At 39.7% G+C, this 27,806-nt stretch overlaps 1 protein-coding gene across 1 annotated transcript in view; it reads left to right on the top strand.

Moving 5' to 3' along the window:
* si:dkey-215k6.1 (transmembrane protein 132C) overlaps positions 1 to 27,806 on the top strand; it is a 297,116-nt gene that overhangs the window by 211,633 nt on the left and 57,677 nt on the right. Inside the window, exon 5 of the mRNA XM_022191477.2 lies at positions 2,339 to 2,534. Coding sequence (XP_022047169.1) covers positions 2,339 to 2,534 — 196 coding nt within the window. The remainder of the gene's footprint in view (positions 1 to 2,338; positions 2,535 to 27,806) is intronic.

Here is a 27,806-nt window from a genome sequence, read left to right as displayed (position 1 = left end):
CATACATACCAAAAAAATTATAGCTCATTAAGTGTATTGTTTTTTTCACCTGAGAAAGCTTCTCATGTGCCCCACAAGGCACTTAACCAAACCATTAAATGTATATTTTTACGTTGAATAGTGGCACCCGAAGCAGTAAACCTGTAAGCCTTAGAGTTAATGCTTGCTGAGCTAACAGGCCTCATAATAATGTTTAAGTCTATGATGCCCAGTTTCTGCAGCTGACGTTAACACTGTATGTTCAGCATTGATTGTCTGTATTCTAATTTTTTTTAGGTCACAGAGTAGGATTATTACCAGTGTCCAAAAACCAGGAGCACTTCAAAGTAATAATCTGACATTTTGGGAAATAGACTCTTGCCGTTTCTTCTTAAAAACTGGATGAGCAGATCAATACGTCTTGAATATTTGCCCATTAAATATGAAGCTACAGCCAGGAGTTAATTGACTTACCTTAGCACAAAGACTGGAAACAGGGAGAAGCAGTAAACTTGGCTCGATATAACACTCCACCTTCCAGCACTTCTACAGCTCACTAATTAACATATTACATCCTGTTTTTTTTTTAATCCAAACAAAAAATGAAATATGTTCCGATTGCAACCTCACAATGATGACAAGGCCTTGTTATTCCCGGCCAAGAAAGTAGTCGGGCACATAACCGCATACAGCTGCAGTAGCCATTTTTACATTTCAAGGTTTGGTTTGTGTTAAACAATCCCTATATGAAGCATTAATTAGGCTTTAGAGGTTTGACCCATCAGAAGCAAAGCTGAAGATACAGTGATGAGCCTGCATGCAAAACATTTTAAGCAATACTACTGAGATATGTGTTACAAAGCAGGATTTATTGGTGAGCGAGGTATGATTATGTTGAGCTTAAAGGCAGAGTTTTCAGTATCGTTAAGGTGTCTCTCCTTTAATCTATTAGGTCACCATGGTAGCTCATTTTTATATCCGCCGATCTGTTGAGTCATATGGTAGATATGTCATTGAATGAAGCCATGCAGTTGCATAGCCACACATGCATTCAGCTGGTAATGAAGAAAAGTCATACATTTTTTTTTTTATGCTTTGCGCTGATTGGCTGTCTGGTCCATTTGGCATTGCTAGTACTGCAACTAATAGAACACAAGTTAGAAACCTGATTAATTCTGTGGAATCTGTTGCAGAGAATATTCAGTTAATACATTTGTGTTTGATTTCCACGTATCCTCCATATGGGACAGTGTCAGACCTAAATGCATTATTATCTCTTGCCTTATTTGCAGTGATAGTGCTTTTTGCCTTAGTGGATGTTTTAGGGATGTTGCAGTCAAGTTGTTGTTTTTTTGTTTGTTTTTATTTATTTATTTTTATTTACTCCCTAACCGAGCCCTTTAATATTTTGTATCTGCCAGCCCACTATGCACTTATAGTATTGTAGGCTAACTATAGGACCTGGTTGTGCCTCTTACTGTTTAGGCACTTTGGTGCTGGCAAGCAGAGAGCATTGTGAGAGTTTCACTAAAGGAACACCACGATAAAGACTTAAATGAGATTTATTGACGTCAGGCCAACAAATAAGTGATATATTCAACTGGGATAAACGAGAGCAGACTTATTAAATCCCACAGGTGTTTTTTTTTTCTTCTATTTTTTCCACATTTCTGCATAGGGACAGATAAAAACAACGATTCAAGCAGAGGTTTATGGATGCTAATAGTCATCAGTTCAAAGTTCCTGTGATTGTCTCCAAACTTGTTCCTTTTAACTCAACAGGTAGCGTGCAATGAGTTCATTTTGTGCAGAAGAAAGGCCAAAAGATATATCAAACGTGTCTTTTATAGGAACATGCACAACGCCCTTTAAGAAAAGCCTGGGTTGATAAAGAGTTGATAACCATTGTTGTGATTTCCGCTATCCTTTAGTCTTAGGTTCTGTTGAGTCAGTTAAGGCAAAAGAAAGCCTGGCTATGTCAAACCTCTTTCACACTGAACCTCTCTTAACATAGCAATATGCCAAACAAACACAACGGATTGAACTACTACTACTACTTTGAAACAGAAATATTTTTCAGTATCTCTTTATCACACAGTCTCTAACCCTCATTCTGTTATTATTGTCATCATGATTAGTATTTTAAAAACAATCAGTAGATGCTTAATGTGGATGCAAATTGGGGATTTCAGCTCGAGAGATTCTTCCTCACTCAGAAGCACAAAGGCACTTGTTTCATAATATCTGGAGACACAGAACGTATGACTCCTGTATTAAAATGATTAAAATGATTCTAGATGCATATAAGGCATCCTATGCAGTCACTAAACATATCTCTAACCTCTCCGTGTCTTTGCAGATTGGAAAGTCGCTCGTATGAGGTGATGCAGCTGGAATTTGAGGTGGATAACGTGATTAACCTGGTGCCAACCCAGACTCTGCACTGGAACATTGAATACCCAGCCGGCGCGCAGACGGCCCCCAGGCAAGCAGAGAAAGTCTCGCACCTCTACATCAGCAACGCCGACATACAGGGCATCGTACCGCTGGCTGAGGTAAGGGACGACTCCATAGATGAGCACAGATATCTATGAGCACACATATTGACAAACCTAGCAGTATACATTTCCTACGCGGGAATAGACTGGATCTCTCCCTCCATTTCCCTCCTCCTCCTAACCTTCTTGCTGACATCCACGGCCCACCTCCTTCCTCCGGGGTGATCAAAGCTGTAAAGGTCAGCTTGTTTACCCCTCCTGTTGCTACAAGCCTCCTGGTCACACACAGCAGGATTCACCCTCACAGTTTTTTTTTTTTGTTTTTAAATGACAAACAGCCTCTCAAGAATGGACACACAACCATGCAGGCTGACAGGTTGACACAGACTCACATTTGTTATTGCCATCATCCCCTACGATTCACGGGCACATTAACTTTCATGCACAAATACTTCCCCGTTGTATGTGTCACGCTGGCAAATGTCCTGTTGAGAGTCCAACTTTTTTTCTTACCTCCTGTGGCCCTTAAATGTTGTTTTACATGCAGACCCAGAAGCTTCATTGTTCCTTCTACTCAGTAATCGAGTCTAGATTTCAGTCTAACTGTGAGAAGTGCAACCAAAAGAATAAGAAGTCAGATTTGGTTATTAATTGCACACTTGGAAGATGGGAGGAAATAATGTGACGGAAACACTTCAATAATAAGATCTCAGCGAGAACAATAACTGAGCTGTGAACGAGATGATGAGTAAGGCATTCTCAATAGCAAATGCTGATGCCGATATTATACAGATTAAATGCAACTATTCCCTTTCCTTTCTTCGATTTTCTTCCGTTCCTGCATACTCTTATTGATACCGGGTCGTCTGCTGAGTGAGATTGTTTTGGTTCAATTTCTCAGATTTCGGATTGTCCCTGAACTCTCCTTGAAGTCCCACATTCATTTTGTTACTATAAAAAACTAAACTAAACTAAACAAACAAAAAAAAAAGCCCATTAATTTGTATAGAGTTCTCTGTGTAGATCTGTTTTAAGGTGTTTGGGGGCAATTTCAGAGGATTCATTTCCTTTTTAAAAAGTGTTTATTTTCATATTATCCTTCCTATTCGAAACAGTTTTTGGTCTCATGTTGATCTTTATATCCACTCAGGCGTATAAAGATCTTAGTATATCTCCAAGTTATTTGTAGAAGTCAGATGCAAGTCATTCCAATACAAAACACCTTCACGTTATTGTATTCTGCCTCTTTTTTCGAAGCTTTATTCTCTGTTCCTGCTGCTTTTAGGTCATCTTCATTTTATCAGCTGAAGACAAACTCTTTTTGCTTTTACTTTGTTTGTGCTTTCAATATGTAGTTTATTTGTGCTGCAAATAATCTGAAGTTGCTCTTTATGTTAACTTAATTAATGCAGTATTTGGGCCTTTGTAGCTCTTTTTTTTTTCTTCTGCAACAACTGAAGTGGTAGTGTGGGTGGTAAAAGGTGAGCAGGATGTCTGTATTTGCGTATTTCTAGTTTATATTATGCAATGTAGTCTGGTTTATATGTGCACTACATTTGTGTTTTAGGACCTCCTTGAAAATGAGATCAAGATGCTATCCGTTCAATAAATTTGAATTAATTCTTTTTTCACATTTGCTCTCTTGCAAAGCACTTCCACAAGCAGTTTTAACTACATAGATTTAAAACTGAGGAAGTCTTGAAAGTAAGTTTTGATGAACAGGGTTATATGCCATCCAAATTTTCCTTAAGGGGGGAAAAAACTGCCTGGCCTGTCTGGGGGAAAAAGAGGAAACCTTTACACAAGAATTATGATTCTTACTTTTTCCAGACCAGTTTCAGATAAGGAAAGGTTGCTGTCAATGGCTGCTTAAGTCTGTAGCATTTCTAATCAGATAAAATAGCAGCACTATGCCACGCCTTCTCCTCTGAGTAAAGCAAACCAAGAACCTCAGGCTAAAGATTGAGGCGGAGGATGCTTTTCAAAATGCTCCCGGTTCCATTACCACTGAGGTAGAGCTAATCTGGCCTGATAGTCCTCCTTCAAACAGCAAAGCCCTTGTGACAAAACCCAATTTTGTTCAGGGTTTCTGCACCCCCTGTCTTTTTCACACACCAGAAAAAGCAACCTTGGAGGCATCATCATTTCAAGTAGCGGCGCTGGTGGGATTCTGCTTGTGTTGTTTTCAGGAGACAGTGAAAATGGAATTCTAGTATTCACTCCTGCCACCACATGCTATTTAAATGTTTTGGGTTTTTTTTTAAATAAAAATTAAATTGATTTCATGGCTTTTAGTTCATTGTTAAAAGGATGGATACAAATACGATTAACTTACAAATTTAAATATGTATTTCTGTTCTGCTGTACTGGCAATGGAGACGGTCTACGTGAATCTATGTGTTGTCTGAGGTTTCTGCAAATTACTGCTTACAGGAAAACAAGAAATAATGTTTAATAGTTCCCAAGATACATGCGCCAGATAAACAGAGACAACCCTTTATGAGAAACTTTCACCCTGTAATCTATACACAGCTAAAAATTCCCATTGTGAGAAACTTAATGGGGGTGTGGGGGTTGTTCTGTCAGAAAAGAAAATCAGCTTCACCTAATGTACATTTTTGGAAACCACAACCCCAATGGCTTCAATGCTTCTGTACATACAGTAAACAAGCCTCTAGAACTCTATTGCCAGGATAAGTGCTAGTCATCTCCAGAGATACTCCCTCATCTGGTGTTTTGATAATAGTAATGGAGAGCTCTGTCTGAAATGTCTAAAATGTCAAACATCTCCTGCATGTGTTAAGCTGGGTTGAAATCAACTGACTAAACACCTCAGCATGATTCTTCCTTCCCACTTATTTCCTGCTGTTGTACTTATATTTACCAGAAGTACTGTGATGATTCATGCTTGTGTTTAGGGATTTTACTCTGCCTGTTCTGCTCCAATAATGCCCATTGTCATGCTAGTATGGCAGCTGTAGCGTTGCTGGACATAGCACAGGATTTCTGGAACGTTTGGATCCTCCTGCTGTATTTGGACATGCAAATCAAATTCCAGCTGAAGTTCAACAGTGAATACTTAAATTACAACTCTTCAAAAGATACATTTTAAAGGTACTGATGACAGGGAATCACCTTGTATAGCCTCTCATCATACAAAATATTTCTTTTATGCACCACTTGATTTTTTTTTAATGGCCCATGTGTTTCAATGTGGACTGTCTATGCAGTCACAAATCTTTGGGCTTTTTCGGTCACTCATACCCTGGCGGATAGGCAGACATGAAAAGCATGAATTGGCCTTAGGAAGTCTGATTTCACTGTTTTAATCAAGCATGATATCCTAGAAAATTTCCATCGTTTAAATGATCATTTATTTTACATTAAGTTCCATCCTAAGTCCGCAACATTTTTTTTTCCATTTCCAAAAATCCTACTTTCCAGAACTGCACACAAATCTTGTTTCGGTCATTGAGGTGGTTGATGAAGAAAAAAGCATATGGCTTTCACATCAGAGACCAGATTTCTTGTCTTTTGTGGTTGGATTTGGACCAGTTCAACTAGTTAGCCAGACCCTTCTTCAGTACAGAGTGGTCTGGCTGCACCTTATTATCATTCAGCTATAGGTGGAAAACATGCTGTGGCTTGTTTGTATTTTTTTAAACCAATCATGATTTTATGGGGTGGACCTGAGACAAGGATGCAGCAATGATGCCCCCTCAAAAGAGTCACACATTTGCTTGATGTTCTCAGGAATCAGTCATACTAATTATATTAACTGGAATCATTCAATCAATATTTACAACACACACAAAATCTGACATTTTATAACCATTGTTACTCCTGAAGCCTTGGTACACACACAAACAAGTATGCTTGTCTTTGTGTACACACACCTACACACCCAGTTTTATTTTCTTTCCCTCCATCTCCCTGTTGCCCGTCTCCTTAGGTAAAAGCATCAAAATGGCTGCTATTACAAGCCATTTGGGTCTCCTGATTTGTTTACTGGAACTGCTGACCAGGTGTTGATTGTTGGTTGGCTGTTTAAGATGTCTGTCATTGAAAGGGGACCTTTGTGATAGGTCACCAAGATGAAAGCTCCAACTTCTCCAGGTCTTGTAGAAAAGGAACGGTAAAGGAATAAAATTATGAGTTCTTCAAAGAGAGCTGGATGTGAAAGCTTTCACAGTGTCTTACATCCATCTTTCCTTGCACATCTCCGGTTCGGGACCTAAACTAAAAAAAAAAATCACAGATACAACCGTGCAGCAAAATGTGGGATGTTTCTCACAGCTGTTTTAAGAGCGTAAAAGCTGAGCATCACGCATAATTGCATCTAGAGCACTCTGCGCTGGCTTTGAAATATTATGTCTGTCTCATGTGTTTGGGTGATTCAACTCCACCTCAGCCATCAGCTTCCAGCTCCCAAATCAAAAGTCAGCTTATCCACAGCAGCGGTGTGGTAGTGCAGCGAGTTCTCTTTTACAAGTCAACAATGAAAACCAGAACACTGGCCGTCATTACCGAGCCCTCTCCGACATTTTCCTCCTAATTCCATATATCCATTAAGGTTCTGGTCTCTTGGCTGAGCTGGAAAGAAAGAGGCCCTCTTCAGGAAACGAGGGATTATTAGGAGTAATTTGTCTCTTGTGGGGGCTGAAAAATGGGTTTCATCTTTTAGAGAGAAGAGGTGATGATGGAGAGAAATAGTTGTTAGACAGACAGGAAAGGGAAGGAAAAAAAGAGGCTACCAGAGAGATAGACACAAAGACAGACTGACAGAGAGTAAAAGAATTTGGATTTAATTTAGTGCTGTTAGCAAAAGTCCAGCCGGTGGTACCTCTGTGTCATTGATTTTTGCAAACAGTTAAATATTTCAAGAAAGAAGCACAAAACAATATTAACTGTGTAATTTATTGCGATTTTTAGCTCACCAAACAACATAAATAGATGTTGTACTGTAGAGCTAATGTGGTGTCATTCATGTGACTTCCTTCTCAAAGAAACCATCTAATTCTCAGAGTTTTGCTGAAAAGCAGCGGAGTGGGGAGTTCTTTGCCTAAAGGAGAACAGCAGGGTGGAATAGAAGAACTGCAAAGCAGTCAAGAAAACTCTGGATTCCACAAGTGAAAAGTGGACTTGCAGCCATTCTTTGAGTGACACCCTGCAGTGGCAGCCAATGGCTGAATGGAATTCAGTCTGTGCTTTCTTTACAAATACAGTGGCTCGATGATACATTTCTTCTACTTCAGCCAGACATTCCTCTCAAATTGAATTGTGATTTTCTTCAAGCAAGGACATGGGACATAAACCTGGTGACATGTGATTTTAAGCTGTGGCTAAAAATAGTTAAAGTACAGAACATTTGCTTTTTGTAGAGTCAATCAATTTGCTGGCAACTGAATGTTACAGTGTTGGTTTTAGGTGAGATTGTTTTCTTACTCAAGACACTGAACAGACTGGTGAACTTTAATGTAGGATACTGTATCCATTGACTGAGGATATCATAGAGGATATCAAAGATTTTGTCTGCCTGTCATGAGATGAGCTACGACAAAAACAAACTGTTGCACATGCTGAAAGACAAAAAACCTATAATACAGTATCCCACCTTCAGCTTCATCAGGTTAACATAAACCTTTGTTTTCAGCACTTGCATTTCCTGCAATGTTTTTTTGTTTGTTTGTTTTTGAAAATTGCAGATGCTGGAAAAAGGCCTGTGCACAGCTGCACATAAATGTCTAAATAAGCCTACATGATAAAGGTGTTATATATAGCCAGAAGTCACAGAGGTTCCCTGAGCAGCAGCTGCAAAAAACTTCCCAAAATTCAACACTGAACTATGTGAACCTCAGTGTCAAGCAGCCCGGCTGGCTGATCCAACAAAAATCAAGATATGACTTTGAAACAGTGCGACAGAGCAAAACAAAGCCAGTGTCAACCTGCTAACATGCACATAATGCCACTGTGCTGCTAAGCTTGTTTAGCACGCTTTTCATCACAGGATGTTAACATACTAATTAGAAGAGAACACTAAGTGTGGGAGAGTGTGATGGGAACGCCGTTAAATATTTGGTCATAGACTAAGTATTGAACTAATTGAAATTGATCTGATGTCTGTTCGAGAGGAAAAGTGAGATCCAAAGGGATTGTGATTCATCCTGACGGAAACACAAATGCCTGAGCGAAGTAAGATAGAAATACCTCAAATAGTTGTTTAATATCTCTGCCTTAACCACAGCTGGGAAGCTTGAATGTCTGGACCAGTATTTGTGTTAAACCATCAGGTAGATACTGAGATAATTTATGATAAAGACTTTGTCATGCTGGTCATTACGACTCATATCTTCTATCCTCTTTTGTAGCACAGTTATATGCACCAAATTGTATGGCAATTCATCCAGTTCTCAAGATGATTGACTGAATGCTAACCTGTCAACCTTAGGGGAGACGCTGATCAAATTTAGAGCATCTCCAAAACCAGAAAGATTAATATTATGGATGTCTGAACCTAATTTTATCTCAATCTAATCAGCACTTATTTCAATATATAATCAAGATTTAGTCTGCACCAGATTGATGGACTGACCGACCAACACAAGCATCCACACCAGACCAGTGTGTCATCCAAGTCATGGTAGTCTGAGGAGCTTCAGTGGAAGGCAACTGGACTTTTCTTTTTGGTTCTTGAGAATGTTTCACCTCACAGATTCAGCTTCTTCAGTTCTAAATGACTGATATATAGTCCCAGATATTTATTGTCACCTCCAAATCACATGGCAAATGGCCCATTTAAGACCCATGACTCACTTGCCTCAAGATGTGAATAGTTGTGAAACTGCCAGATCAGGGATGACTCAAGATATTAATGGTGGGGAAACTCTCTCGTGGTAGAACTCTGTTATAAATCCCAGGTAAATGGTGTCGTAGACCCCTTCCTCCATTTAAAGATGACTGGTTTAGTTTAACATAGATGGCTTCCTTCACTCCTTTATCAAAAGTCTTTGTTTCTGGTCTTCAAGAACCAAAAAGAAAAGCCAGTTCCCTTCTGCTGGAGCTCTTAGGATTATATGACCAAGTAAACATCACAGATAACTTAATTAAACAATGTGAACAGTCTATAATGTGCATAGAAGTCATGGGTGGTGTTATTAATGTGAGTTTTGGATATAGTCAGAGGCAGTTTCACAGAGCAAAATCCATCAAAAAAGCGCAACCGGCCACGTTTCAGCACCAAGGACAGCGTCACACATAGCTTTGGAGCATTCTCTGTTTAAATCTTTGACTCTACCTGAGAAATAGAGTAATCTTTGTGACTCTACCTGGTTTAATCTGACACATCTTAGTGATGCAACTAATGAGAACACACAAGAGAAGAAGAGGAAGAACAAAAAACAGGGACAAAATTACCTGTTATGTTAGCTAGCGCAAAACCCAGAATGACAAAGGAGGTCAGAAATGGACCCGCTAAGCTTCCCTTGCTCTTAGAGGTATTTTAGTGCCTGATAAATTGGATCAGTAATAATGTTGTTTTATGTTCCCTCCAAGTGTCATTACACACCTCCGCCTGGCTGTTTCACTCCAAATGAGAGAGGGAAGGGAAATAGAGTGAGACTGAAAGCCCCAATGTTTCTGCTGGACCATTGTGCCAATGACCTACATAAATACTTTTTTCATTCTGTAATTCTGATTATAATTTTTTTGTTGACAGCCTGCATGTCCTGTTTGATTTTTCTTTGTTTGGCTCGTAACACTACATGCATCCTCTTGTAATAGTGCTTTTATATCTGCCGCTATTTGTTGTTAACAGAAAGGGAAGTGGATAAAAGAAAATGTCTACTCGTTTTTTCTGCTTATCTTGATTTTGCCTGCTCTGTCTTGGAATTTAATAGTATTTACAAAGCTTTTCCTCTGCTCATTGATTTCTTCTCCTTTCTCTTTCTAATTAGTTGTTTCGCCACTTTCTTCTCGTCCAACTCCATCTTTTTATCCCTCCCTTCCTCCTTCCTCTCTGCCTCCCCCTGTCTTGTCTCCATCCCTACCCTCTTTTTTTTTATTTCTCCGTAGAGTTTCACCTCTCTCTGAGGCTTTGCTATGTAATTAATTCTTAATTAGAACACTTGTTTATCTTTGTTGCTTAAAGATGCCTGTGTGTGTGTGTCTATGTGTGTCTATGTGCAGACCTCTTAGCAGTGCAGTTATGCTAAGTGGCTTCTTAATTTGCCTCCTCTGATTGGTTCTCTGCGAAAAGGAAGTTAGTAAGTCGAAAGGAGAAACGGAAATGTCAATAATCTGTTGGTAAAAGCACACACACACTCACACACACAAACTGTTTTGAATTTCAATTATAGATTTACCATTTTCACCATCTGGGTGTTTATTCAATGCAACCTTTTTCTTTCTCCCCCCCCCTACCATTTTTACAATTTAATCTTTATGTCTCAATCTATTGTTTTCTTCTTGATCCACTATTTTCTGTGTATGTTTGTGTGTGTTTCTCAGCAGTGGTCTAAATAGCTGTTTGCTAATTTAGACTGACGTTCAGCGAGACACTGTGAATCAATCTAACACATGCATACACTCCGCAGGATTTCTGTTTGTTTTCGCGCCTGCACTGCCAGGTATGCTTTTCTGTACTTTTGCTGCAAACAAAAACTGTCTGTCTCAGTTTTTCTGATGAGTCATTAGAAAAAAACTGCTAATTTAAATACACTAGACGAGAAGAAAACCCCAGAATGTTCCCACAACTTTGACAAATATTCACTCCCACAGCTTTGGTTCAGACAAGATCACAACAATACAGCTAATATTAACGTGTGGTAGATTGTTATAGAATTCATTCAGAGGACCCAAATGCATATATTTTAACTGGTTAACCAGATTATTCTCATTCTTAATCTCCTGTGTTGCTGTCAGTTTGCAGAAATTCGAGCGAACATTCGCCCCAGCACACACACGCTTTACTTCAGTTACAGTATTTGCTTGTTACCAGCCTTCAAACACCCAATTAATCAACACATGACACATTTTTTTTATGTATGTGTGCAACTGTGTATGTATTTGGGTCACTGAGAACTTGCGTGTCCCGGGCTGCAGGTTCATTTCCATACCGAGCGGCCGCGGTTCACTCCAATCAGTCAACAAGAATAAGAGAAAGAAGGAGAAAGGGGGAGAGCAAATGTGTGTGGATTTGCTTAAAGCTCGAAGAGTAAGTTTGAAATGTAGGAAATTATAAAAGATATGAAGCTGGAAGAGGGCACTGCTCTTACTTTCTAATGAAACATTTTCAAAAAAAAAGAGGCGGTAGAAGCATGCGATGTCAATGGAACAAGCTTCACACAGGCACAGTCGCTCCAGGCGGTGGGTACTGAGAACAAGAAACATTTGCTGTTTTTAAAAAAAAAAAAATTAAGTTGAGCGTGATATTTGCTTGATGTAATGCAAATGCCAGCCAGCTTAAAGCAAACCTCAGACGGTTATTGTGCACTTAGCATTTTAAAAGAAAATGTCCATTGCATTGTAGCCATAACAACAACATCTCAACAAAACCTTTATTAAAACTACATTCCAAGCTTCTCTGCAAAGATGAAACCGGTAATAGTTGTACTGGCTACTTCTATTAGTTTTTTTTTCTTTTTTGATAACTGCTTGTATACTTGTGAAGGCATTTTATGTTTTTAATATCCTGCTACTGCTTCAAATCTAGGCAAGAAAATGAGCATGTAGGCAGTTATTTGTACAAGTTCAAGCATCTTCATTTTGTTTTCCATCATGCAAGATGAAAATCACCAAATCCCTAGTTTAAAGTAAGACGCCGGGTGAAATAAGATTATTTAAAGTCAAAAGAGTGATGCAGGAAAACAAAGAAAAACTTCACTTTTGCTTCTCTCATTGGCTCATTCCACCTCAATTCATCAGATTTTAAAAGATGTTCACAGCTAACCATTGATGTTTTATTCTGTGCATAAATACATTATGAAGTCAAATTTGTAAAAACTGGGATCATAAGTAGCATCAGTTTTTGAGCTAAAAATTTCACAGAATGTGGGGTCTTATTGATTTTTGTGCCATAACTTGTGAAATAATGTAGCTAAAGACCTGAAATTTTTTGGGCTCATTAATACGTACAACAACAAACAAACCAGTGGTATGATGGTGCAAATTAGATCTTTTTTGAAAATTGGAAAATCGAAATAGAAAGAAGAACATTTTCTCACCAAATGTACACCATCATGTAACCACTTTGTATTATTCTATCAAAGCTGGTTGTGCTATTGAAGATCAGATGTACACATCAGTGATTCTGGAAAATGTCAAGACTTTAGCTAAATTGTTTCTCAAGTTACGGAACTTCGCTCCACAGATTGGCAAGAAGAAATTGATGCAAAAATCAACATGACCCCACTTTCTTTCAGAACTTTGAACTCAGTAGCTAATGTTACCTATAAACCCAGATTTTACACATGGTCAACTCAATCAATGTTCATCACTTTGAAAAATAGAATCAGCCAAATTGGAGATGGTGGCCATTAGGTAAACTGAGGTGGAATGACCCAATTAAAAGTACTGCTTTATTCATATCATCTCACTAAAATCAGTGCAGGTGAGAGTAATGTCAGTCGGTTTTTATGATATGTTTAAAAAAATGGAACCACTGGCTATAATTCATGATTGGAATGAAAACCCGTCTTTAAATCCACTGAAATTTAGCAGCTCTGTGACATAAAAATGAGACGATTCCTGCCGGAGCAACGAGGGATTGGCTGAGACTACTTGAGAAACGAGAGGAGGCACAAAGCTCTCAGTTTGGAACAAGATTGGCTGATTTGACTTTTCTGCCGTTTTCATGAACCAAATCAGAAAGTGTAGAACAACCTCCTTCATGCTCAGTTACATATAATCCCACCCGGGAGCCGCTTGGTCCAACCGCAGTATCCTCATGGGCCGCTGGAGCAGCTTTATCAGAGCGCCGGGCTCAGCTATACATCAGCAAGAACGTAAAGGAGAGAGGAGAGTCTTGGTGGTCATGTTATTTATGCTAATCCTTGATATTTAGGGCAAATGATGCCGGAGAAATTAATGAAATAATGAGGTGGCTTCTCAAGATGGGATATAACTTCACATAAAATATAGGAAGACATGGTGATAAGGTAAATTGGAAATATTTAGTTGAAAGTCTGATTCGTATGAAATTAGCCTAGCTAGTAGCTATAACTGATAGAAGTGGGTGAGAAACAAGCAAACTGATGATGTGACAGAGTAAAAAGAAAAAGAGAGAGTGGACACACATAGGCAGGATGAGGGGGTGGGAAAAGAGAGCAAGGAGGGGAGGAAAAGGTCGAGTAGTTAAATTGACAGACATAGGCAGGGAAGAGAAAAGACAGAAAAAAGGAGGAAGGGGTTTTGACTAATTGATAGAGGCCAGAAAAGAGGAGACAAAGGGAGGAAATAACAAGAGAACGGAGAAGAGAGGGGAGGGAGTTAAGTAAGCTAAAATGGCAAAAGTGGGTGAGAGAGTGAGAGTGTTGTGGAGAGGGAAGGATGGAGAGAACGAGGAAAGGCCCAGCAGAGGAGCAGAGCGCCATGTAACAGTCCCTCAGAAGTCCCGGCTAGCAGAGGAAGAGAGGAAAGAGTGAGAGACACAGAAGAGGAGAGAGGAGAGAGAGGAGACGAGAGCAGGGCAGTTCTAATGCAATTAGGGGTCTGGAAATTGAAAGTACAATTCTCCCTGGGATCTTTGCAAGAGTGGTGTGTGTCAGTGTGTGTGTGTGTGTTGTGTGTGCGCGGACGGGCTGTTAGCTTTCATATCTACCAAATGTCTTCTTCCCTCCTCCCCCCTGTTCTATCACTTCATCTCTCCCTCTCTCAATTTGACTCCTCGAAATTAGTCTCTCATTTTACAGTCCCCTCCCTCCGTTTAATTTCTCTTTCTTCCCCTCACCTTTCTCCCCCTCCTGCCTCCCCCCTTACTCTCACTCTCCCTCCCTGGCTGCATCCATCTATTTCTGTCCCTCCCTTCCTTCCCCGCCATCTCTCTCTCTCTGTCTCTCTCTCTCTGCTTTTTTTTTTTGTTTCATTAATTTGTGAGGAGGAAAGCAAAATGTCAGCTGCCTTTAACATCTATATTTTGCATTTCAGACATTTAGCTGATGCTCCTCTCCATTTCTGCCGGCCCTAAGTGCAACGTTGGCACAAATTTCATTTCAAACAAAAATAATTAATGACTGCCGGTTTTTAATTTAATTTATTCTTTCTTTTTTTGAGTGTTTTTTTCTCTATTTTTATTGCAAATGACACATCACATAAAATCAAACTGAGGAAATATGAATTTTAATTACAAAATGTTTTAAACTGATTTCAATAAGAATTCATCAAAATCCTTTAACCATTCTGAAATCAACACTGCTTATATTCGATACAAAGCAATTAGATTTAACGAAGAGCTAATGAGTGATGTGATATTCGAAGAACAACTATATGCTTATTTTAATGAAAAATTATGCTAACAATTCTTTCATGATAAATGTTCCACATACTCATTGATTTAATTTCTAGAAATGATAAATAATCATGAACTGGTGTATCATTGCATGAGATTATAAAATGAGACCTGAAAAGGTAAATAAACTTCATCCCTTTCCGTCAAAACACAAGCAAGCATCTGAAATTGGTGTCCCACTTTGATTATTTGTCATTGAAAGGTAGTTTATTGCAATAAACAGCCATGGCAGTACACCACCACATGGGAAAATTCCCTCACATGCACACAAAAATACACCTATAAATGAACTTAAACAGAGAAATACAGGCATACATGTATACACAAATGAGCAAAAACGTTAAAACCCGCAGCCTTTTGAATGACGTTGATTATCTTGTTGTAGATTTACCTGTTAAGAGGTGTGATATATTTGGTACCAAGGGAACAGTTTACAATAAACGAGTGTATTATAAAAACACAAAAAGGTGCAATGTGCAAATAGAACCAACAATAACGAGCATATTTATGGTATGGTGCGTGGGTCCGAGTGAGCCCAGATTGTCGGTTTATTGCAGGGTGTTCGAAGCAGAAAAATGGTTACGTGCAAGTACTTATGCCACTTTTTGATTGGTTTTAACTGTAAAGCCTTCATGACGAGCATCTCGAAAACATCAGCTCTCACCAGATATCCCCAGTTAGCAGCTACCTAAAGTGGTTCAAAGAAGAAAGATAACCGATGAAACACCAGCAGGATCATGGGTGTCCAAAGTTTCGTCGAGGCTGTGATTCTACAGAAGAGCTATAATGTTGGCTAGAAAAGTTCCTTAACTGGTCAGAGCTGTGTTAGCAGGAGACCTACGCAATATCAAGGTGGTTTGAATGCTGTGACTAGTTGGTTTGTATATTTAAAGAGGCTTTCTATGGTGGCTTGTTTTCCATTGTGGTGTTGGATGCAAATGCTTTGATCATGATGTCAGCTTCAAGGTTTAAAAAAAAAACAAAAAACCTAGTCGTTACTTGATGAAGTTCCGGTATTGTGAGCACATAGAAAATAGAACAATGGAAGTTTACATCTGCTTAAATGGCCGGTTTTACATTGTTATCGATAGTGTTTAAGAGGAGAAAGCTGCTTCTCAAAGTGGACACGAAGAGAACTCTATCAATTTAACTCATTCTGTGATTTCAAGCAATCAGCATCAAGCTCTGCAAAATGTTTTTTTAAGGGTCCCTGGTGTAGTTACTTTTTTCAACCCCTAAATAAGTCCTGAAAAAAGATCATCAGGTATGATTCTCACAGTCAGAACACACTCAAAGGTTTGGCGACACTAAAAACGACTGTGAACTTCCTGCAATGAAAAACTGCTTCTAGACAGTCTGTAGGGATTCAGAAGCGCTAAATATTATTGCACCTGTATTTTTCTTGACAATTGGTGCTTCAGGAAAGGCTTTAAACAAGATTCATCTCTCTGACTAATTACCTGGTCTAATTAGCTGTGTGCATAATCACCACTGGCAAATCTAAACACTGTTCCCAAGAAGACTGGTGGCTCCATTAGCGCCGTGTCCTGTCCATAGGTGTGTTTCTGTGTGTGTGTGAACCCAATTTTTGCATGTTTGTGAGTCCACAGATTTAGCTTTTGCATGCAATGCTGGCAGCGAAACAGGGAGGACATAGGTTAGTTAATTTCCCCGACAACAGGGTGATTGACTCAGTGATGCCCCCATTGGCTTCTTAGTGTCTCGTTAGCCATTGCAATTAGCGTTTTGACAGACAAGCAGGTGGAGCACAGTGAGCCGGTCTGACGATGGCTGCAGAGGTGGAAAAGGTCAAAGATGCAGATGGTTCTCTGAGGACTTTCTAAGGGAGACGAGGAACACTGGCATTGCGTAGTAATGATTTACCAAGTATCCATAAGGCTGACTGGCAGATTGGAGGAGCAGTGTATTCATCAAAGTAGTCGTTGTAACTGATGTTCATTCCCAGGTTTGTCCAAGGTTAGCTTAACTCACTGTTACACAATGTCGTGTGTAATATTTCAATTACATGTGCAACATTGTCAGTGTAAAATGAACATTTCACTTTCATATACAACCTTTCATATACAATGCAATGTGCAGTATTTCATTTTCATCAAGTTTTTCAGGTGAAATTTTTCTTTTAAAGGAGCAGTGTTTCATTATAATGTCTGAAATGATGTATTACCTCAGTATGAATGCTAACATTACTTATAATATTGTATTTGAGCCTCATTTTAGCTTCCTTCTTTTTATTTTAGTGTTCTACTTATTTCCTATTGCTTTTCTGCTTTTTAAAGCTGCTGTCCGGAGTTTGAATCGCAGCGTCTCCCAAAACGCTGTTGGTCCCTCCCTCCCTCCCTCTGATTTCGCCCCTTTATTTGTGCACGCGCGCAGTACATGAGAGAAGTGCCCGGAGTGCTGCAGCATCTCGCCTGTTTTGCTGTTTTCCCCTCTTCTACATTTAGTACATTTAGTAAATAATAAAGGAATTACGTTAGAATGCTGTATTGAGTCTAACTTGTCCTAATACCAAAATAACATGAATCTGCTAGGACAAACGAGTAAAGTTTCAATATGTGATTACACTCGTGTATCCCTCTCGATGACGTTGTTTATCAAACTTAGTGCATTTACGCGTGTATATGTGTTACATTGTTTATTTATTTCTATCTAGAGTTCAGAATTGCATGACTCCTCTGACGAAGAGTATGTCCCAGACGCCCCAACATCTTCCTCCAGAGGTCGGGCATCTAAACGAAGCCGTCAGGCGGGCTATGGAGGGCCGTGGTCGGGGAGCGAGGCGAGCACCCCGACCACGGCCTCCATAGCCCGCCTGACGGCTTCGTTTAGATGCCGTGGTCGGGGTGCTCGCCTCGCTCCCCGACTACGGCATCTAAACGAAGCCGTCAGCCGGGCTATGGAGGCCATGGTCGGGGAGCGACGCGAGCACCTCGAGCCAAAAAACGTCCTGCAGTCTCTTGGCCTGACAAGCCGTGGGATTGGTAACTTTTCTGGAAGTTGCTGATCCCTGATGCTCTCTCCTCCACAAGCAAAACAAATGTGCGCGCGGTTGCGTAGTGCGTAGCTCGCCCACCTCTGCATGGGCTTGCTTGCTGTGCGCGTAACCGTTGATTGACAGCATGACAAAGCTGAAGCTCGAACTTGATTGGTCGGCAGCAACCGGCGCTTTTTGGAATAACATGGGGGTCTATGAGAGGAAGGCGGAGCTCAGGAATAAATTTTCATATCGCGTCATACTAACTTTATATTATAGTATCGAACTAGACTAACACATTTAAGCTTTGTTAAAAAATGATACATAAATTGAAAACAAACGGAAATTCCGGACAGCAGCTTTAAGCTTTGTTAAAAAATGATACATAAATTGAAAACAAACGGAAACTCCGGACAGCAGCTTTAAGGCTCTGCATTTCTCATGTCATGCCATTAGTTTATTCCTGAGTAATGTCTGATGCACATTTTCTTCAGGATTGACGTTGTATCTTGACTTATCTTACCTTAGCTTGGTTCTATCAGTCAATGGACGTCGGTCAGATCTGTGCGTTTGTCACACTATGCTATGTAAGCTAATTTTCCAACAGCGTAGGCTTAATATTTATTGTAAAGTAATTCACTCTGAACAGCAGTGGCCAATACCCAAAATATAAAGATATTTCTCTCTGAAACAACTCTGATGAAATTAAAGACCCCCTGTATAAAAATGTAGTTATTTTTAATCTTGTTAACATGTCTGTGATGTGTTTTTAGTTGGCTAGAGGACAAATCAAGGGCGAAATACGCAGTTAAGAACATAGCTGAGCTGCATTGCTGAATGACCATCTCGAAAACACGGACTAAGACTTCAGGAGTTTCAGACATAACAAACCTAAGACACAACATTGTGTCATTATTCTTCAAAAACAGTTTACAATTTCTTTACAACTTGCTATTACATAGCATAAAATAGTTTTCAGTGTGCGAGTAGAGTTATAGGTGAGCTGGTCAGCTCAAACAGCCATGACCGGGAAAGAGTAATCTGTTATTTCTAAACCGTTTTAGATAAGAAGGGCATATTTATATTGAAAAATAATAATTATGAATGCATAATTTTGTAAAGAATGCCAGAGATGAGATTTTAGATGTTAAATCAACAACCAGAGAGGAACTTTAATAGAAGAGTGTTTTTTCTTTTCTGTAGATTTTCATTTAGGCAGGGTACAGGACGGATGTCGGTTTGATTTTGTGTGTTTCTGTGGTTAACTGTTCAGCATTCGCATCACATGCTGTCTACATGAGTGACCTTTATGAAAAAATGCACTGTTTAAGGTTGTAATCCCATTAATTTGGGTAACTGTTTCTCAACATATTCTCATTGTGTCATTTTCTATAGTAATCCTATGTCTAAATTCCTGTTTCTTCCCATCCAGTAAACCATTAAAGCATTATTTCCCTTAACTCTGCAGTGTGTACATACTTTTATCCACTTGTAGCTGACCCTTCCTATTATATAAAACCACACTTGTCCTTCAAGAGCTTGCAGTATAATAGTAGGAGGCATGTGTTTGTTGATTTTGCTCTCATTTTCTGCCTTTTAATCTAAAAAGTGTGTGTTTTTTTTTTCTTTTACTCCCACTTTAAAGCAATCTAATAAAATCCAACGGACCTGTTTTAAAACTGTCTCATAACTACACCCTGTTGCATCCGGTACCAGGAAGTTGTTTCACCTGCCATTTCATTGTGACTTCAGCTGATGGATAGAAGTGGTTGTTTTTCTGTGAGTGTGTTGGCACATTTTCTCCCATCATCTGTACAGAAGCTGTGAGGAGGGTTACCTAAGCGTAATTACACACATTCACACTTGGGAGGTACCTGATACAATCACAGTCTCACGCCGGGGTCCACCCACCAGCTGGGTGTTTATTACCTTGAAGTTATCAATTGGACATGTTTCATCACACAGTGTGTGGTTGCATTAGTCACGCAAGGATCAGCGATGCCTTCTAGAAGCGTCCACGCCTGCAGTCGGCTCTCATCAGACCTACCCTCCTACACAAATTAAAATGTTAATACAGTTATGCTCAATAAAAATTGACATATCCACCAGTTCGTATGGGTTGGCAGTAACAGTGAAATGTTGTATGGGAGGGAGAGTGTTTGTTTGGCGATAATATTAAAAATAAATAAGATGTGGAGCACTTCATCATGACAGCACGGTCAATGAACACCAGGCCAGTGCCAAGCTGATGATTTTGACAGCGTTTTCAGTAGGAGATGAGCCCTTTGCAGACATGAGATACAGTGCCTTGTGAAAGTATTCGGCCCCCTTGAACTTTTCAACCTTTCGCCACATTTCAGGCTTCAAACATAAAGATATAAAATTTTAATTTTTTGTCAAGAATCAACAACAATTGGGACACAATCGTGAAGTGGAATGAAATTTATTGGATATTTTATATTTTTTTAACAAATAAAAACCTGAAAAGTGGGGTGTGCAATATTATTCGACCCCTTTACTTTCAGTGCAGCAAACTCACTCCAGAAGTTCAGTGAGGATCTCTGAATGATCCAATGTCGTCCTAAATGACTGATGATGATAAATAGAATCCACCTGTGTGTAATCAAGTCTCCATATAAATGCACCTGCTCTGTGATAGTCTCAGGGTTCTGTTTAAAGTGCAGAGAGCATTATGAAGACCAAGGAACACACCAGGCAGGTCCGAGATACTGTTGTGGAGAAGTTTAAAGCCGGATTTGGATACAAAAAGATTTCCCAAGCTTTAAAAATCTCAAGGAGCACTGTGCAAGCAATCATATTGAAATGGAAGGAGTATCAGACCACTGCAAATCTACCAAGACCCGGCCGTCCCTCTAAACTTTCACCTCGAACAAGGAGAAGACTGATCAGAGATGCAGCCAAGAGGCCCATGATCACTCTGGATGAACTGCAGAGATCTACAGCTGAGGTGGGAGAGTCTGTCCATAGGACAACAATCAGTCGTACGCTGCACAAATCTGGCCTTTATGGAAGAGTGGCAAGAAGAAAGCCATTTCTCAAAGATATCCATAAAAAGTCTCATTTGAAGTTTGCCACAAGCCACCTGGGAGACACACCAAACATGTGGAAGAAGGTGCTCTGGTCAGATGAAACCAAAATCGAACTTTTTGGCCACAATGCAAAACGATATGTTTGGCGTAAAAGCAACACAGCTCATCACCCTGAACACACCATCCCCACTGTCAAACATGGTGGTGGCAGCCTCATGGTTTGGGTCTGCTTTTCTTCAGCAGGGACAGGGAAGATGGTAAAAATTGATGGGAAGATGAATGGAGCCAAATACAGGACCATTCTGGAAGAAAACCTGTTGGAGTCTGCAAAAGACCTGAGACTGGGACGGAGATTTATCTTCCAACAGGACAATGATCCAAAACATAAAGCCAAATGTACAATGGAATGGTTCACAAATAAACGTATCCAGGTGTTAGAATGGCCAAGTCAAAGTCCAGACCTGAATCCAATCGAGAATCTGTGGGCAGAGCTGAAGACTGCTGTTCACAAACGCTCTCCATCCAACCTCACTGAGCTCGAGCTGTTTTGCAAGGAAGAATGGGCAAGAATTTCAGTCTCTCGATGTGCAAAACTGATAGAGCGACTTGCAGCTGTAATTGCAGCAAAAGGTGGCGCTACAAAGTATTAATGCAAGGGGGCCGAATAATATTGCACGCCCCACTTTTCAGGTTTTTATTTGTTAAAAAAGTTTAAAATATCCAATAAATTTTGTTCCACTTCACGATTGTGTCCCACTTGTTGTTGATTCTTGACAAAAAATTACAATTTTATATCTTTATGTTTGAAGCCTGAAATGTGGCGAAAGGTTGAAAAGTTCAAGGGGACCGAATACTTTCACAAGGCACTGTATGTAATAGTGCAGATTTTATCGATCTCTTAAAGCCCTGACAGCAATGTGTAATTCAGACATTGGTCACTTTTGCATTCATTTTCCTCACATCTTCATTCAAACATAGGCACCACAGTGATGGGAAGAGGTTTACGCATGACATTCACTATACGTGCAAGATTGGACAGCAAACCACGTGTGCAAAAGTGTGCTAATCAACAAAGAAGCCAATTAAAAACAAATAGCAAACTTAGAAAACTGGACAATTGCCCTAATTTGGGAAGCACAAAGCTCTCTCTGTTTGGTGACACTCATGGACCTTGCTGCTGTTTGATACTGTAGGTATATAAGATATTCAGAGGATAGACTGCTACAAACAGCTGGCAGCAGCAAACTAAACTTAAGCTCAAGATTTCATTCATTACCGGTGACTTTCAATAATCTGACCTGTTAAAGCCTATCTTCATTGCAGTGAAATTGCTTTTCGTGGACATTTCACTTCGTAACTGATGTGAAACTGCAGGGCAAAGTGAACAAGAAAGGTGATTTCGGATTTTTGACACAAACTGTGTCTTTGGAGCTTTCAGTCATGTTTTTAGAGCAGTGTGGGTGCTAAAATGTCAATAAAAGTCATCCACATATTGCTTGAAGTGCGTCACTTGTGTTGAAAGTAATATGGAATGTTATAGGTCCAATCTAACAATGTTACTTTGACGACTGTTGTGAAAAAGGGACCAACATGTCCATTCAGACCAGAACTCGACATGTTCAGAGCCTGCCAGAATAATGGAAAGGAGTGCATGTGATTTCGTGGCTTTGCATGCATTTTTACAAATTAAAACCAAACTGACTGCAGTGCCGATGGCTGCAACTTACTTCTTTAAAGCTAAATTACTTCTCTACAGATTTCTGCTGGCCGCCCGGCAGCCTCCACAACTGTCTGTTTTTGGACAGTGAATACTAATAGCAAGGAACTCCCAGTAAACCTCAAATTATCTTTATATCTTTATTTTTTGTACTAACTGAACATCACCATATTCTTGAACTTTAAAGGTGTATATTTCTGCAAATCTGCAGAGGAGTTGAGCATCTTCAACAGCCATTATTTCTTCTTAGATCGAGCTGTAAGATCAGGGTCAAAATTCATGATTTTGAATGTACATTTAGAATATCAAAATGTAGGTTTGATCCATAATGCTTATCTTCAAATGAACCACTTTTGACAGCGTATGGAGCACCGTACTTATTACCTTTTACATTATATTGCAAACTGGGCGCCTGATGAAAGCACACAGGCTCAATCAATAATCCTCCCAAGGAAATATGGAGAAAGAAATGATGCACACTACCGCACTAATAATCTTTTGATTCCTTTGGGAGAAAACATGGATTATGAAAGTCTGAAAATAACTCCCAGTGAAAGAGTGGAAATTTGGCTCATGCTCAGTTAGTAATGATTAGTCTGAAGTCTTATAGATCACAAGAAACATTTCAGCGTTTGGCCAGCATTTTGCCTCGAGTAATTACTCTGTCTAACAAATAGATTTGATTTGCTATCACACAAACACGTGCACGCACGACCCCACTCACACACAGACACGCACACATACGCTCGGAAGTATGGAAAAATGGCATAGGCACACACTCAACCGTACACACACCCACACACAACTGCTTTGCAGCCAAATAAATGAGGCGGCACTCCTCGGGCCTAATAGTCTGGCTGTAATTAACATTGTCATAGTGATAATAGCCATTTATCCCTGACATATCACACATACTCAGACACACATTCACCACACACACACACACACACACACACACACACACACACACACACACACACACACACACACACACACACACACACACACACGGTCCAAAACCTCTATCTTGTCTCGGCAGCTCGCCCAGCTGTCACCTCCCTCATCTGTTTCCCTCCCTCCCATTCCCATCCCTCCTTTTTTCTCCCCCTACTCTTCTTCCATTAAGACCTCTGATCCTGTTTTTTTTCTGTTTTCACTCTTCCCCTCTTGCCTTCTTCTCTTATGCATTTGCTGCTTTATCTCTTTTCACTTGCCCTTTCACTTCCCTCTCTTATATTTCAATATTTAAACCATATTATTCTTCTTTTCGCCTCTTTCTGTGCAGTACTACCGTCAGTTCCTGTCTCACTTTGTCGTTCTCTTTTGTTTTATGACTCGGTGTAGCAGGATATAGTCAGCGGGAAACCAAATGTTTCTTGTTTTCTGGCATGGGTGTTTGCCCTTCGACGTTGAGATAACTTCTATGGCAACAGCTTTGGTGGGCAAGGCATGAGTCCAAAAGGAGATTCGGCTGGCCGGTCAGGGAGGTTAAAAAGGTTCTTGCTGTTAGATCCTCAATACTGCTGCTCACAACAGGCGAGGCAGGTTTAAATCAGGCGAATGAAAACAACCAGCAGAGAGCAGAACAATCGCAGTGAGCAATCAGAAGGAAAACCGTTTTCAGGCACGTAATAGGTGAAGAGGTAATCGATACGGCCGCACAAAGGCAGAAAATCTGGTGGAGAGTTGTTTATGGCAGACTTTTCCAAAGCTGATTGAGATTTGACAGGTAAGTCCAGAGCCAGGGCAGCTGGGTACTGGGAAGACAAAAGATGGCAGATAGAAGAATGACCACAGATACAGAACACCTGAACTAGAAAGAGACATTCATATTAGTTTCAGTCAGAGGTTCAGTGTGGAGAAGAAAGAGACAAGACGGAAGGTGTTAGCTTTTAGTACCTAAATGAAAAACTAAACAGGTGCTACATGGTTTTCTAGTTTCGTCATTTGATGGCAAAAAAGTAGTAACTGAGCAAGAATGTGTTGCCCCAGAGCGTCCAATGAAGATTTTCATTCTTTTTGTTTGTTTGTTTTGAATGCAAGACTTTCTATCAATTTACACTGGATATCCTGTTTCAATAGTTATGGCAAATAACATCAGACTTCAGAAATTTAAGATGTCATATGGTGACAGTCTTCCTCTGTATGTATGTCTTAAAAACCAAAACTTCCTCTGTGCTGTTGGCTTCAAAAATTAACACAAGAGCCTCAATGCACCCCCAACATCTGAGCAACTAAAGATTCAGTAGATTTAGTTTCTGTATTGTCATCACGATGTTAGGAAAATCCTCAGTGTTAGCCCACTGTGTTGCTAGTGTGTACCAGTGGCCTTTACCGTGTAGCTAGGAGTTAGAACAAAGTGTGGCTTGTCATTCTAGGGGACAATCAGAAATGATTGAAACTTTAAGAACCATTTGAACAAACAAGGTCTGGCTGGATCAGTGTGTTTTCATGCTGCTGTGTTAAAACACACAGGCACTATTTGGCACAGAGCCACTTTATATCTGTTTGCTTCTCTCCTGCTCTCTGTGCTCAGTCAGACTGTATTTCAGTACAGCGAAATTCCCAGTGAAATTGTTCTTATCTACATATTTTCTATTTCTGTTGTCAGACAGCAGAGCATGAAATAATAGCTGAAATTCGGCCTATTAAGACTGGCAATGACTTCATTCTGGTCAACTCTTCTGTCAATCACAGTTGCAGAGGGAGTTTTCTTCCTAAAAGGGACATCAGTACCCGCATTTTAGAATTTAAAGCTACAGACATTCACACAGCCAGTTTAAAACAAGGAATTATACAGTCATCGTGAAATAAAACAACTTCCCGGTATTTTGAGTTAACAATTTTGAAGGGGGCATTTTGGTACTCTGATTAATTTGCTGAAAAGAGGCAAAATATGAGATCTTTAAATAAGAAATCATTCAGTATCATTTCGGCCTTGTGCACACTAATACAAATATTTGTACATATAAATATTTTTTTTTAAAAATGTTCAGAATCTTCATGTTAGAAGGAGAACATCTGAATTTAAATGACCATCATTATTTCTATGTGGATAAGAAGCCCAAATATAAGGGAAAATAGCTGGACAGGGTCTTAATCTCCTTATTTTTTCTTTCATTTTTTGATTGCAGTATTAAAGCAACTAATCTCTTGCTTTGGTAACGGTTGCCATGGCAATGATTTGTGTCTGGTGTTGGTGCTGATTGACATCTAATGATAGCAACTGATATTTTTGGCAGTTTTTGGAGCACAGTGTGTAAATTGTGGTGCATCAGACACACAGAACCTGATGTGTATCCACATGTATTTTTTTTTCCCATCAAGACATTCAAATACAACCAGACACTGTAACACGCATATACACGCTGCTGTGTTTACAGACATAAGGAATTGGTGTGATATTGATGATACAACAGTTTGCACATTAGGAAGCCAGCCTCTAATTATTTTAGTAAACAGTATTGACTTTTGTGGCACTGGGCAGCCGCTCTGCTGAATCACAATATCAGCTGAAGTCGAGGTTCATTTACTTCAACAAGATCTAACACAAAAACAAGGCATTTCTAGGACTTCTCACCAAGACTCTCTCCAGGAAGAGAGAGAGAGGGGCGTATATTGGGAAGGAAAAACATAATGTATGCAATGAGGAAATAAGCTTTCCTGCAGGGCATTAGTGCATGCTGCATATAGTTCAGCAAGTTAAATAAGGACTTAAACAACTTACAAAATGAAAGATTTATTTACGACAAGAGGAATATGCTGCTTTCTGGCCTTATCTAATGTAGTGATGTTAAAACCAAAGGTTGAATTGACTTTGGAGTGGAACTGGCTTGGATATGCGAAAACATAACAGCTTCAAGTGCAGCTTTCTGAACTTTCCATTCACTAAATCACTCGCCTCTGGCTAGCAGGATGAGCTTAATTTCCTGCTGCCTTTCTGAACCAAGAATACTTCAGCCAGGAGAGATGATAATGAAGATGAACACCACGGAGTAATATTTTCTCAGATTTACTGTGTCGCTCTGAAGCACTTACTGCTCTTTAACTGTGCGAAGGATCGGAGGGGCCTCTTGGTCCTGAAAAGGTTGACTCGTGGTTCAGGTTACTGAGATGCATGTTAATCAAGCCTATGATCAGAGTTTTGCTGCTGGTTGTTCACAACTCATATTATTATGCATGCTGTATGATTTGCGATTTTTTTTCTTGGAATTTGCTCCTTTATATTTGATCCTCTCCAAAATTGAAGTTTGTAGTTGCCTCACCAAACAGAACCATATCCCCTAAATGTTGGAAATCTTTGATAATAACTTCATAAGAAATAAAGAGATGACATTTTTTCTCATTTTAGTATTCCATATAAAGATTTGAATTATCACTGTGCATGTATGGGTTTCTATGTGAGGATTGCTATAGTTGGCATGTGCTGCACATTTAGGCACCTAATTGTAAAATACTGTCTAAAACAACATTATAGTACCAGTACATGAAAGTAAGCACACATAAAGCATCCCCTTGCCCTTATCTTAACCGTAACCATCAAAACTGAACCAGACCCAGATACCAACACTAATCCTAAAACCAAGCGTGAGCCCACAATTAAATATTTAACTCTGTGTGGTTCAGCATTTCGGACACCACAAAGCGGTCGGAACCCACAAATACACAAACTCGAGCCCACAAACGCACAGACAAAGCACGATACACTTGATGTGTTTAATGGGTCTTTAGTAAATTGCAGCTAAGTGCCTTCCACCAATTTTCTTTTCACAGCTGAGCCTTGACACACACACACATGCATACATATGTGTGTGCGGTTAAGCTCACACTCACACAGAGACAAACAGCGTGTTGCTGGACAGAAGACAGGTAACAGCAATGACAGAAGGATTTAGAGAAAAATTACTTCTAATTTGAACAAGATTACAATCGATTTGTAAATAAAGTAATTTATGTTTTTCAATTGTGTTGCGCTACCAAGTCAAAAATACATATTTGTCGGTAAAATGCCCCATTACTCGGGCAATTGTTGTATTCTTTCTTTCATTCATGCATGTGTGGCTTA

Source organism: Acanthochromis polyacanthus, chromosome 7, assembly GCF_021347895.1.
Source record: "Acanthochromis polyacanthus isolate Apoly-LR-REF ecotype Palm Island chromosome 7, KAUST_Apoly_ChrSc, whole genome shotgun sequence".
In the NCBI taxonomy this organism is placed as follows: Eukaryota; Metazoa; Chordata; class Actinopteri; family Pomacentridae; genus Acanthochromis; species Acanthochromis polyacanthus.
The sequence above is the reverse complement of the archived record's forward strand: the minus strand, read 5'-3'. Positions and strand labels throughout refer to the sequence as shown.